Genomic DNA, 14880 nt, shown 5'->3' on the forward strand with positions numbered 1-14880 from the left:
GAACTGCATTGTTTGAGATGATTTTATTTTATAAGCATAGAGATCATGTATTCCAGTTGCTACAGTTGCTGGGTCAGTCCAGGAGCTATTCAGCTGTGTCCTCCCGATTTGTAATGCTTTGCTCCTTCATGGTGCTCAGTAATGAGTCTGGACGTTGAGCAGAAGCTCCTGAGTTGTGGCAGAACGTTAATACTATCTCACAGGAGTTTCTGACTTTTTTTCTTATGTGCTTGATTCTTTAGTGAGTCATAAATTGGGTGAGATCTCCATTTTACTCTGCTTTATTTTTTTTTACCCATGCTTTTTTAGTGGTTGCTAATGTGTTATGTAGGGTATCTTCAAAAGCGTCTATAATTTTATTTCTTTTCAGTTAGCTTGGCAGCTGTCAACTCCTTAGTAGTTTCTGGGCATCACTGTATATTTTTCTTTTCATGTCTGTTATTTCTATGCCGGGTTCCTCCTTTAAGCTGTGTCTGCAAATGGCCTGCTTTTTATTTGTTTACTGATCTCGAAGAACTGTTCCTGGCTGTCCTCACTTGATGTTCAAATAATGCTGGAGTCTTTTGAATAGTCATCTCTCTCTCAGACCCACTGTGTGATCATGCAAGTTCAGAGGCACTTTTCCATAGTCACAGTGGACTGACTACCTTCTACAGACACAGTGGGCTTAAGGTTATTTTATACTGTAACAAAAAGCAATTACTTCTCCATCCTCCCACCTGATGAGAGCTGTCTGTGCTCCCTAGCAGAATCATGGAGCAGAGGGTTTAGTGTCAGTGGTGTCTCTGCATTACAGGCAGGAGGTTGGTAAGGGCATTTGGCATCAAGGGGGCATTTGGCATCAATGGGGCAAAGCCAGAGGTTCCAAGGCTTTGTATTATGAGTGATGACCGATGGATGGATGGATGGGTGGAGGTCTCCTACTTGATGTACCCTGAATTCTATCTCACCACTCTTCTGGGAAAGGTGAAATAATTCATATAGCTTTGAGATATGTATGGTTTCCTAGTACTTTCATGTAAGTGCTTAGAGAGATTCAGTGCTTTGTGGGACATAGTGTTAAAACTTTTTCAAGAAGCAAAGATGCATTGATGGGAACAAGAGCTGGCAAATCTTTAGGAAAAACTAGCGTCGTGGCTACACTACCCCTGCCATATGAGGACAGCAACATAACATGTTGACTTCTGCCAAGTGGCTGGAAAGGGCTAAAGTCACCCTAGCCCATGCCTGCCTTAGTGACCTGTGGCTGGGTTCTGCGAGAGCTTGGATTTTCCTGGATGCAGTTTCTGATAACCTCTGCAGATGAGAGGTCTGAGACAGTTCTGCTTGGATGAGTGAGGAATCTGTTTATTGCAGTTGATGTATACTCTTGTTGACCTCATGACTCTCAGCTAGTATCTTGAATCGCTCAAGAATAACTAATGCCCCAGCTCCCAGCTCGTTTTCTGTTTCACCTTCTTCAGCCAGCTGAATACTCACCTACCTTCAGGGTTACGGGAAATGAACATCTTCTGGGATAACATAAATGCTGATGAGCAGTATGTTTGGTCTATGGGGAAATAATGCAAGCAGAGAGAGATTACAGATAGTAAAAGTAGACATGATTTTTAGAGGTAGTTCTTGTGATTTTTTTTTTCCCCCTTTCAATGTGGAACTATATTTAAAACCGTGCATTGGTTTAGTGAGAGCTTTCAGAAATGAATTTCAAGTCAAAGAGCTTAACAGGCTTTCACTATATGTGGGATTGTTTATGCACTGTACAGGCAATACATGCAACAAATTTGCCATAACCCCTGTGGATATTCATAGCAAGGAAGGATATAAAGGGCTGTTGTCCACCAACAGTTAACAAATGAATTAATGGACTATTTTGATATCAATAAAACATTAGAAAGAAAGCACAAATAGTCAGGAAAAAGAGGGATTTAATAAAGCTGAAGGTCTACATCATTGTAGAAAGTGATATGAAACATGCAATATACTGGCAATAATCCAAACTTAATTCTGTTTATGTCTTGGATAACTAGATTTGTTTCGTCAGTAATAAAAATGTTCCCTGTTACATAGTCCTCTTCAGCAGAGAAAGGATCCCTGCTTGGGAATGAAAATATTTAAGTCCCAGAAGAGAGAAAAAAAAGGCATGCTGTGATGGCTATCCTTCCACACAGGGGTTATTTATTGCCTCTTTTATGGAATTTGCACCACGCCAGAATTTAGATGAGTTCGTGTACAGTGTACAATGCACAGTGTCTTGGAGCTAAACAGTTGTGAAAGACATGACATTTGTGCTCTCGAGGTGCCAGTTTTTAATGACTGAAGAATATGTGTGCCTGTATGAAGGATTATCAGTGTAAGATTTTAGTCTGCAGTATGCGGATATTTTCAGAATGTGTCTAAGTCTTTGCAATGGAATGAATTCATAAAAATTATTGATAGCCTTTGGACCTTGAATGTGATTTCTTTCTTTTGGGAATGACTTACTGTACATCTTTTCTCGTTTCCAGTTCTTGAATGTGAAACATAACAGAACTTACTCTTTTTTTTTTTTTTTTTTAAATTTCATTAGTGATATTACTTACTTCTTATTTGATCCCCAAGGGTGATTTTCCTGAGAAGGGGAGAGTGAACACTGTCATTAAGCAAAACCAGGTGCAGCTGACTGCGTTGTTTAAACCAATTTACTTTACAATAGATTTGATTATTAATACATCAGAAATCTTACTTGTGGTTGCTATGGTAAAAGTTGCACTTCATAATAGTATCTACAGACTAATTTTAATTTAGAAATTAGAGGTTCATTTTGGCTTTTCTTGTAGTAAATTTGTAAAGTGTTAGGACTATATTTTGAAAGTGACTCATTTTGCTCTTGCTTGATTGTAATATGAGTGCAGGGTGGAAGCTGTATTTGAGAGAACATTCAGTTTCTCAGCTTCAAGATTTCATTGTTTAACTCTTTCTGTACTCTGTGCAGATAAGCTTTTATATCATGTTAGGATAACAGAGCCCCTAAATGCTTTATAAATAAAGTACTTATTTTAGACGCAGAATAATATTCTAATGTGACTCTGCATCCAGAGCATAAGAAACAAGTTGTTTTGGGAAACAAGTTATAATCATAAAATGCCAAAAGCTATTCAAGTGTTCCTGAATTAACTGTTCCCCTATTTGTCTTGTTTCATGCAGGCTTTTCTTCACCGAATGATCCAATGTGCTACAGCCAAAGTGGATAAAAATGTTACCGAAGAGACAGTTAAGGTTAGTCAGCTAATTGCATATGTGTTTTATTTTGTTTCTGTTGTTTTATTTATCTGTTTTATTCTTTTGCAGATGTTGTTTTCAAATATTGAAGATATTCTTGCAGTTCACAAAAACTTCCTGTCCCTCGTGGAGGAGTGCTTGCAGCCAGAACCGAGTGCGCAGCATGAAGTTGGAACTTGCTTTCTTCATTATGTATGATATCTTCTCTTACAGCCTTATTTCACTTTCACTTTTTTCTTTTTTCTTTTTTTTTTTTTTTTCCTTTTCTGATTGTCTTTACTAATTACTGTCATGATGATGACGGTACATAGTCATGAGGACAAAATATGACTTGATTGCATAATGTAGAGTACTTTGAGGTCATCTGTTGGTTACTGCCATTGCCCAAAAAAAAGGGGGGTGGGTGAGAATAAAGAAAGAACATGTAAGATTGGCAAGCTTTTGCTATTTACTCATTTTTATATTCAACAAAGTAGCCTGTAATGTCTTTTGTAGCTATGAATTGGGATACTTTTTCACAAAATACTGACTTCTTTTATTTTAAATGCAACAAAAACTAAACCTGTTGGTGATAGCATTTTCCTTCAAACAAACGTGTAAGTTTGTATCTGCTGTCAGAGGCTTCACATAAACCCATCTTTAGGACCCTTGCAGCCAGTGAGTCAAAAGTATTTTCTTAAAACTAAGCATAGCCTTAAATGTTTTGGCTGCCAGAAACTCGAACATTTCCTATGACTCCTTCTGAATAGCAAAAGGAATGACAAAGGTCTTGCACTTGCTGAGGCCTGCTGAAAGCCACCTGAGAGCTGAGTGGTAGCTAGGGTGCTGCTGGCATGTGGGGCTGTGGGAGAGGAAGGGACCCTGTACTGGGCCACCGGTGTCTGATGGTGGCCCGCAGGAGTGCTGATGAGTCAGCAAATAAGATACTAATTGTTTTCTTCCCTTTTTATTTTTTTCATCCCATGTTTTGGTGATAGCCCAACCTCTGAAATTTTTCAGAAAATTCTCAAGTGATGCTTCCAGACTGTTCAACTTCATAATTCTAATTAAAAACAGAAATAGAAAGTAGAAGAAAGGCTGGAGCTCATATAATAAATGTAGGAGGAATAGTTGACCTTCCAAAATGAAGACTATATTAACTGTTCAGCTTTCAAAACTGTGCTTTCCATGTTTGTTTTTTTTTTTCTTTTTTTAATTAAAAAAAAGTCCAAATGGCAACTGAAGAACAATCTATTTCTTTGTTTCTGCAGAAAGAGAAATTTCGTATCTACGATGAATACTGCAGTAACCACGAGAAGGCACAGAAAGTTCTGCTTGACCTTAACAAAATAAGAACAGTACGGACATTTCTTTTGGTAAATAAACTTTGAATTGGTGTTCTAGCTTGGTATTTTTTGACTGGGCAGTGAATGGTTAGCACTGTTGTCTTCACCATGCAACAATAATGAGCACACCTGCTTGTAGTGGGCAGTGGGCGTTTCAGCTGGGGGCGATGTTTTCAGGGGAAGGGTTATGTATATCGAATTCTCACTGCTGCCTTTGGACCCCTGCATTATCACAGCATTAGGCACTATGCCTAGATCTTGCTGGCCAAGAAATAAGGGTGTAAATCCAGCTGTGTCTGTCGGAAGAAAAAAAGAATAGAATAAGATATGTTAGGAGTGGTAGGGGAAAGAAATTAGAGAAAGGAAGCTGAAAGTTTAGGCAGAGCTTCTGAAGACTTGGTACACATACTGGTACTGTAGTGAAAGCTGTGCCAAACAGAAAAATGTTTTGTTATGGATTGTAGAGTAGCCATCCTGATCTTAGACACTGGCTTAAGCCGAGGTCAAAGAAAACAGCTACACAATTAGTCTTCACTTTGCAAGACAATTAAGGAGGAGTTTTAAAATATTGAGTATGACAGTCCTCATTGTTTTTCTACAGCAAAAAAAAAAAAAAAAATCCGTGCAAATACTGAGTTTCCTAATAGCTGAAATTATTTGTTAAAAGAAGATTTTAGTATGGAATGATTTTTGTGTTTTCCTTCATGGCATTCTGTGATAACAAGGTCAACTTTGAAATGCATGGCCTTCTGTGTTGGAACTTACACACTTGAGAAGGTGCCCTCAGATACGATACTGAAGTTTAGAGTGATCAGGTCTGATTATTGCATTTTGGGACTAAGAGTGAACTTAAGCAAATGTCACTATCAGCAAAACATCACAAATGTGGTTGAAAATGTCACGTTTTATTTATTTATTAATTTTTAGCATGCAGTAGGCTTTCACTACTGCTGTTGACACAGTTCTTGGTGAAATTATCCTAGTGCATCTTACTAAATTTTGGAAGGATACTGGTTTTGACTCCCTTAACATACAGCCGAGTTGGGGGATATGAAACTCCATTAACTTACAGCCAAATTAATAGCGGTGTGGGAATTTCCTCATTGCGGGGTTGTACTGGGTGACATCCTTTCTGATAAAGGAACCCAAGTGTGCAGCTGTGGCAGTTCATGATATGTTGGTGTCATGTATTCCCAGGAGCAGGTATAGGGCTTCCATATCAGCTTTGTGTTCCTCATAGATTTGGGATGTGTCTGTAGAATAAGTGGCAGCAGTCTAATGTAGAGAACAGGAGGTTCTCCAGGTTTACTCTTCAATTTGAAAGCAAAATTGAAGCCTTCTAGCCAGACAGAACAGTCGAGATCATTAGAGATGTGGTTATCTATAAATAGCTGGGAGTTGAAAGTAGATTTTTGAGCCTTTAAGTATAAAGACAAATATTACACGAACATATAGCACACATTTCCATTATCCTGTTCAAGTTAATCAGTCGTTTTTTAGTAAAGCTTTTGATTGGCAGGTTAAATGAGATCTTTTAGGATACAGGATCCTTTAGGATAGGACAGAAAGTTATTGACCAGGAATACAGAGCAGACACTTAAAGGTGAGAGTACAGACTCCCACAGCAGCACTGTGTATGGGGCATGTGCTTTGTGTGTTCAGCACTGGGCAGAGTGGCCAGGCACTTTTGTAGCCTCTGTTCCATCAACAACGTGTCTGCATCCAGATTTGTGGCTCATGTCAAGATACTATCTGGCTTTGTTAAAATACTTTTGTTTAATGTTCTTGGTTTAGATATCTTGATCTATGAAGCCTTAGTTTATCTCATGCCATTGCATCACAATTCCTTCTCATCTCTTGATAAAATAATTTCCATCATTACCATAGGTCTTTATGTACTTACACTTTAATTCCAGCAATTCCAAATATTTGCTGTGATGTCCCTTGCATACTTGGTTATTTCAAATAGCCCTTATTTTCTCTCACAGCTGCTTTTTCATGGATGCTTCCACCATTTAATTATATTATAATACATTTAATTTAGTGTATTACTTGCTTTGATGGTTGAAAGTCTTGTCTAAACTCACATATTCTTTAGTACATGACTAAGTATATTTATTCATTGCACATCATGTTTAAATATAGAAGCATGTAAGCAGAAGACCTTTATTGTATTCAGATGGCCTTGCTGAAACCAAGGTTAAACCATTTTTAATACTACTTTCTATCTCAAACAACATATGTACTGATCACTCTGAGTTCTTGTTGTTGTTATTGAAGTGTAAAAGCATATTTTTAGCATTTTATTTATTGCCTTTTATTGTCAACATTTAAATAAAAGGCAACTGTTAGTTGGATTGGATGAAGAAGGGGTACCTGCATCATGATGCCTGCATAATATCGTTGCAGTTTTTTTGTCACGGATGATAGCCAATGTACCTGTCTGTGCATGTAGATCAAGTTTGTTCTTGCAAACCTCCGTCATCACATAGTTAACACAGATGCATGTAATCCATACACAGGTTAGCCATTTTTTCTGTGTGTGTATGCACTTTATTTCTGATAATTTTCAATGGCAACTGCTTACGTTACAGAAACTTGGTACCTAATGGAGATTAAAACCAGTAACAGACTCCTCTCTTGAATTCTTGCATAATTCATGATTTGAGAAAGCGTAATTTTCTCAGGGTTTTTAAATCATTTGTTGAACTTTTGCACTCTAGAATTGCATGCTCCTTGGAGGACGTAAGAACACAGATGTGCCGTTGGAGGGGTATCTAGTAACGCCAATACAAAGAATATGCAAGTATCCTCTTCTTTTGAAGGTACTTAAGAGTTTTTTATCCAGGATTTCATAATCTCTATGTAAAACTGGTCACTAAGAATATTTCAGAACAGCTGGAACAATCTCCCTATGCAGTGAATAATCTCTGTTAGATACTGGACCCAGACTTGCTCTATTAAAGGTAGTGTCAGCTCTTCTGACTTCAGTATCAAAAGGACTGAGGAGTCTGGCTCAATTAAGATTATTAGGTCCCTTCTGCATCTAGTGGTGAGGTTGCCTCCTGATTGTTGAGTTGAAGTGAACCATTTAAGTGAGTTTAATGAGACTAGGTTTGGCCATGTCCTTGCTTAAAAGGCTTGGGATAGCAGAGCTTGTTGCCAACATGCTTTGCTGAATCTAATCTGCCATCAGCAAAGTGTAAATAAAAAATATTTACGAAGATGTTTTTAAAGAAACACTTCAGAATAACAGTAAGATGCTGTATGTGGTTTTATGCATGTTTGCACATTTATGCTTATCTTACTGTTATGGCTTAAAATAATATAATGTGTTAAATGTACTAAAAAGCATTACATATTCAAATCTCCAAGTTACTGAAATTTTCTAATGTTAGGAAATAAAATAATACAATGATCAGGAAAGTAAATATTTAAAATGCATTTATGCGTAACAAATTTGAATTTAATCTTGTTTATCGTTTCAAACAGAGAGAAAAGCAAGAGCACATCCTGCTTTAGAAGCAACTTGAAATATGATTGTTAGACTGTATTTTTCACAATGCATGTGTGAGTTTAGATCTGAAACATTGCCAGTTATGAGGCATATACATTTCATTGCACTGACATAAAAACATAAAAGTAAATATGTTAAAATAAAGATTTTTTTAAACAAGTTAAAGGATACAGTTGCAATGAGGTTTGAGTCATCCCAGATACCTGTGGTTTTATAGTTCACTTGGCCAATTATTATTTTTTTTTAATATTCTATTTTTTGAATGGAGGATCTACAGACAAAGCAGGGGAAATTGACTAATGAATTACACCAGGGACACATTGAAATGAAGATATTTATGTACAAAAAAAATCAATACAGGGTGTAGTGTCAACAGGGTTAAGGCTTCTTGCTAAGCCTCCAGAAAGAATGTACCCAAGCCTCCATCAGGATATTCACTGAAGGCTGCATTTAGTCAGTCCAGCTGTAAAAGTGGAGTTAGTAGTTTGAGATGGGAAATCTCCAATGAATACTGGCAACTCTGCTTTTGGTTTTCAGTATTGCTGCCATTACCAATAACCATCCAAAATCAGTGAGTCACCTAAGCTATTGTTCACTTCTCTGGTGTATTGCAGTAGATTAAACAATAGACTGGGGCTAAAGAAACTTTTTTTTGGTCCTAAGTTGCAGGAAAGGCAGGTGTGGATTTTGACGTCAGTAAACTAACATTTTAAAGCAGAGTTGTTATCTTTGTTGTTGAACAATTCCATCTCATGGAATAATAATAATAAAAAATAACAAAAAACACAAATATGAATATGAAGAAATATTGTCGGGGAAAGAAAAGTAGCAGAAATGCCAACTTTTTCCTACGTAGTGATAATTTTTATTAATAGCAATTTATTTCTCTGAGTTTTAGTGTCCTACTAGAACACAGCACTAGAGGGTTTATTTTCTTTTCCACATAGTAAAAGAGAAGTCTGTTCATGTTTTGATTTTATATTCTAGTCAATTTAAGCCTCTTGTAATGTTCATTTAGAGATCAAAGACAAGTTGTTTTTTCTTTTAATGTCTACATAGGAGTTACTGAAGCGGACTCCAAGGAAGCACAGTGACTATGCAGCACTTATGGAAGCCCTCCAGGCCATGAAAGCTGTCTGTTCCAACATAAATGAGGCCAAGAGACAAATGGAAAAATTAGAGTTTCTGGAAGAATGGCAGTCTCATGTTGAAGGATGGGAGGTAATGTCACAAGATGTGTTGCTTTTTATGAAGGAGGAAGTAACAGTTTTCAACAAGCCTGTATTGCACTGTTTTTGTGATCCTGAGGTACTGTGAAATCCACTCTTCTGTGAAATTACAGCTTTTATTTAGTATCTGTTCTCTAAGTTAAGTGTTGCTCCATGACTGAGCACTGCTGTATAGCAGGCTTTCAGGAAAGATGGCAAATGCTCAGTGTTTTATTTGAAGTCTTGGTCATTTACATCAACATATATGTGTGCACATGTATACATTATATAAATCCCAATCCTAACTGCTGCTCTGACTCTATTGTTGTCAATACCTGCTTAAGAATGTTTATCTGGTAGAAAAATGTTTTGATTGTTGATCATTCTGTAAGAATCTCTATTTTTTGTCAGCTTGTACGTAGACACAGCTTGTAGCTAGTCTACATAGCTGAGCTAAGGTGACATAAATGTGTTAAGCAGACTCTATGTAAGAAGTCTTGTTTTGTTTGGTTTTGTTCATTTTTAAATGGTTAGCAAATATTATGGTTTTAATATTTTATTTTTGTGAAGAGACAGTAAGTCTGCTCATGAGTTAGACATCTTAATAGTAAAAAGAAGAGGCAACCTTTCCCCTAAATAGCAACATGATCAAGTAGTTGTGCTGCCAAAACCTTTCTTTTGCATTATATTGAGTGCTATGATTATTTTCTACAGAAATATAGATACAGATACAGGTATTTCTTCAAGTTGCTTTGGGTGTTTTGTATCCAAATGTTTGACCTGCACGGATTGAGGTAAACACAAGTGAAGTCCCAGTAAAATAAATGTAAAGCAAGCAGTGTTAACATTTTTTTTTTGGTCATTTTTGAATATTATACACAGGATTTTTTAACACTAATTTCAACATGGAAGTACTTTGCTTTTCTGAAAACTGTACTCAGATGTTCTACTCCTCTTTCTAGGAGAGCTGCTTAAGAAATAGGGGAAGGGATTTTATCTTAGTAGTACCAAACACCAGTGGTGTTTTATCTTGTCTGAATTTGAGTCCTTTTCAAACAATAGAGAGAAACAGGCTATTTGGTGATAAGATCTACCTGATGTACTTTTGAGCAGTACTTAGCTGAGATGAGTTTCATCCTGGATGTCCCTGCTTCTCTCCACTGATAATGAGAGAACCTCATTGATTGGCATCTACATTTGGTCCAGTGAGTAACTCCATCTCCCAATGCCTCTGTATCTCTGTCCAGTCTGATAATTGACCTTCAGTTAATCACTCACGCTGGCTACCTGCCAAGCTTTAACAACTTGACTGCTGTCTACAAGATTGGTGACCAGTCTGAAGGCTGGCAAACTATAGTGAGTGGATCACGTGCTCCTCATTGTAAAGTAAGGACTAATGCAACCTCCGAAGCTCTCCCCTCCAGTCCTGTGCTAATTCTGATGTGTATAGGCAATGACTCTTTGCTTTGCTGAAGGTTTACTGGCTGGAGAAGATAGAAAGAAAAAATTACTGTTATTTTTTTGCATGCTAGTCTGTTAGACTGAGATCTGATTTTTGGCTATGTAGTGGGAAATGGCTTCATACAGTGCAGAGGAAAGAAAGGGTTAGCGACACTGGTGGGACCCTGAGTCAGAGGAGACTTTGAGATGGACCTGCCTGAACTTTAACTGACAGAGTTCCAAAGTAAGTATAACTACAGAAAATAGAATATAGGCAAGAATAGTCAGCTGTTAATTAAGCATTCATAGTAATAGAGACACCAGAGAGGAAAAATAGTTTATACATAACTCTGTTCCCTCCCTGCTGTTGCTAAGACTGTGGGTTTATGATCCTAAACAGTGTTTTCTCAGTGGCAGTAAACTTTGTACAGGACCTGCTGGTCTTCCCCAGAAACTTCCTCTTCTGTTTCCCTGTACTCTGTCCTTGTGCTCTGGGTTCCCAATTTCACATTGTACATGTGCTTACACCTGAACTTCTTGAACTTACTCTGCCTAAGGTTGCCCTCTGCTTGTCCAGCAGAGGATTCAGTCTCCCCCTGCCTCCCAGAAGGGTTCAATGAAGAGCCACTATCTGAAAGGAGAATAAAAATTACTGTAAACAAAGAACTCCCTAAATACTGTCCATGATGCTTGCCTATCTGCTCCATGTGTAATCTGATGATCTGTGGAATAAACCTTTCATTTATTATTAATTGAGTAGTATGGGAAGATCTGATTCATTCTAAATGTGGATTAAATAACTAATTTTACTTTAATCATTTTTTTCCGTGCTTCTTCAGTACACTTGTAGTATTTGAAATACATCTTATCCATTGTATGAAATACTTACAGTATTTTTCCTTTTCCTGTGTGACAACATTTTCAAGAACTGCTCTTCCATTTCTGTAATTGGGGTAGGTATAATTTAGAACGGAGAAATCTGCTTATTCCAGAACTCAGAGCACAGTAGTCTTGTTCTAGGACTGTTGATACAATACATTCCATGAAAATTCACTGTGCCTCAAGATGAGGAATCTTAGCAAGTACAAAAACTCTATAATTGCTGGTCTGTATTCAGGCAAACCTTTCTGCCTTTAGTTATAATCCTCAGTCTCAAAATAAGCCATTAAAGACAAATAATAAATGACATAGAGTGTGTAGTCATGCCAGGATATTGTTTGCAGAATTTTTAAAAAGAAAGAACTTGGATAAAATAAAGCTTTAAATGTTATCGTTGAGAAGTCTACTTGATCTAACACCTTCCAAAAGAAGCAAATATCTTAACAGCTGCTTGTTTAGACTACATAAAAATAAGTTTCTTTTTTATAATTACCTTGAACTTGTGGCCATCATCTATATCTCGGAAAGATTAGGGCATGTAAACATTAAAATGCATGTTGTTGCTTGTGCAACACCTTCATGGAAGAAGCAATAACAAGTAAAACCATTATGTTACTAATATTTTAAGGCAAGGGAAACTTGTTAAATAATCCTTATTGCCTATCACAGATTTTATTCCTTCTGTTACTTTCAGATTTTCAATTAAGTCTGCTGCAGTGATTAAATTTTTCTACTTGCTTTCAGTGCCTTGAGTTTTATACATATGTCAAATACATCTTAATGAACACACTCAAGTATAAAGTTACAGTATGATTAACTCAGTACATTATTAGTCATGTAACTTGGTTAAGAACTGACTGTTCTCAAAGTTCTAACCCTGAAAAGGGAATCCACTTTCCTGCTTTAAGCTTCCTCTGACTCCTTAAGAAGACATCCACTAGTAAAATATGTATGCTGTTGAAGATATATTAATGGGGGACAAAGGAACCAATATGGACAGAAACATGCAAGACGTAGACTTATTCTCTTTCTGCTCTGTATGTGTTCTGTGAACCATAACATAGTAATTTCCTTCCAATATTGATTTTTTTTCCTAGATTTAATTTTAGGATTTCACTTGTGCTTGAACTCTGAAATAGTGCCATTGTCTTAAAATAGTCTGTTTTCAGTAGAGTTATGTGGTGTTTATTGTAGCTGAGCTGATCAGGTTTGATGTTATCATATGGCAGACACAGGGTACCCAATCTGGCAAAATTGCCCTGATCTTAATATATGCATCTTTGAAATGGTAAGAATTCCAGAGCATTTGTGAGAGCTAACAATATTTTGAATGAATCCCAACAACAACTACAAAAAAATCTCTGAATGCGATGCATGGGAGTGGATTTAATTAAATAAACATCTGGTTTTCTGCATAGACTAAAAATAAAGAGACAAACTTGTTGGAGATTTCCTTCCAGAAGGAAATGCTTAGCACATTGCTTGGCCCCAACTAGAAGGAGGAAAGGGGGAAAAAGAAAAGACTATTTTTAGAATCTGTTCAAAGCATGACTTGAATTCCTGTACATAAGTGTCATAAAATGAAGCTTGCATTTGTTATGATAAAAATACAGATTCATGGAAAAATGGAACATCTGCTTCACGAAAGAAAATTTTGAATATAATGACTTTCTTATTTAATTTCCTAAGTGGTTAAATTTATTGGCCTGAATTCAGAACTTGTGTAGGTGGCTGTCTCAGCTGGAGAATGGCTCAGCAGCTGAAGGAGCCTGTCAGTAAAATTTGCGTAGATGTTTCAGTGAGAGAAGAAAAAATAAAATTATTGCATTTGTTGTAAGCTGAAAACAGAACAACCCAGGTTGAGTCACAGGCCAACTTAATAACTGTAGCATCGAATATTCCATCTCTTTCTATTCCACCATATCATCAAATGGTATTTTAATACAGATTTCTATTTTAAACTCCAGAATTTTTAGCCCTTTCCCCTGTTTATGTCTATGTCTCACGAACACATGAAGGTGTTCATGAGTAAGTTAAAAAGTAAGTTAATATCTGCAATTTCTAACCTTTATTACTGTTAGAGTGGTGGCCAGTGAATCAATACACTTGGACCTCCATGTTTGACTGAAATTTGCCCAAAATATGTGGAAAAGTAATTTTTCTAACAGCTGAAATGAACAAATAACTGCTTTTAAATGCATGGTAATGAAGAACATTTTTTTACTGTCTGAGATGGGTATTTAATGACTTAAGGATGAAGGGGATATTATTTTCTCTCTCCAATGCATTTTAAATGTATTTATTTTGTGATAAGGACTGCTCTAAAGTTAGACATTTGGAGTCTTCAGTGACTCGGTAGGAAAGATGGAGGACAAACAAGTCTAAATTCATGGTAGAAGTCTGCTTTTCAGGTCTTTTTTTTTTTTTTTTTTTTTTTCTTTTTTTTTTTTCCCAACTGAATCCATATGTTTTGTTGGAACATTTTGTTTCTACAATAATTATTGTAGAATTATTGATTATTGTTAATTTTTAAATCAACATATTACATAAATTCTGGTTTCACTGATAATATCCCATCCGCTATAATTGCAGGTACTTTAAATGTATAGAAACATGAGTTGTAGCCTGGTAGCACTGACTTTTACATTTAGGTTAAGCAACTATATGATCTTCATGTGAAAGCAATGAGTATAAATGTGTGTATTCATGAAAACTTTAAAAAAGCGAATTACATTTCAGATTCAAATTGCTTACATTTGAGATTTCCTTGGTAGTTTGAGTTTAAGCATTTAATGAAAACTTGTTTGTCTCAGAAGGTTTTGATAATATTCGTTCTAAAATATTGCTTGTAGGTATTGTAGTTCATTTTTAGCTGTGGAACCAGTAGCCTCTCCTGCTTCAGGGATAAGAGTATCCTCTCATTCGTTATTGCAGCCTTGAACCTTCCCCATGAGAAAGTCCTCCAGCTGCTGGATTAATGAGTTATCCTAATGCTCTGGGTATAAACTGTAGCTTGGGTGTTTCTGCTGTAAAGCCACGTTCAAAGTGTGGATGCATCCTTCATTAAAAAGTTCTTATAGTTTTCATTTCTCCTTTGAACTGTATAGGATATGGTAGTCTTTCATCCTAACTGCTTCGTCATTCTTTTTTTTTTTTTTTTTTTAACCTCTTGGGGATGCAGTGGAGTGCTTAACCCCAGGTGTAGGGACAGCAGTACTTCCATATAATACACCCTTCCTCTTTTGTCCCTTTC

General features: G+C 36.6%; 1 protein-coding gene across 1 annotated transcript in view; it reads left to right on the top strand.

Annotated features, from left to right (window-relative positions):
• PREX2 (phosphatidylinositol-3,4,5-trisphosphate dependent Rac exchange factor 2) overlaps positions 1-14880 on the top strand; it is a gene marked incomplete at its 5' end in the record, with an annotated part of 184759 nt that overhangs the window by 44185 nt on the left and 125694 nt on the right. The window contains 5 exons of the mRNA XM_084282243.1: positions 3184-3255; positions 3328-3450; positions 4509-4613; positions 7307-7408; positions 9160-9321. Of these exons, the coding sequence (XP_084138369.1) occupies positions 3184-3255; positions 3328-3450; positions 4509-4613; positions 7307-7408; positions 9160-9321 (564 nt within the window). The remainder of the gene's footprint in view (positions 1-3183; positions 3256-3327; positions 3451-4508; positions 4614-7306; positions 7409-9159; positions 9322-14880) is intronic.

This window comes from Netta rufina (genome assembly GCF_964035555.1).
Source record: "Netta rufina genome assembly, chromosome: 2".
NCBI lineage: Eukaryota > Metazoa > Chordata > Aves > Anseriformes > Anatidae > Netta > Netta rufina.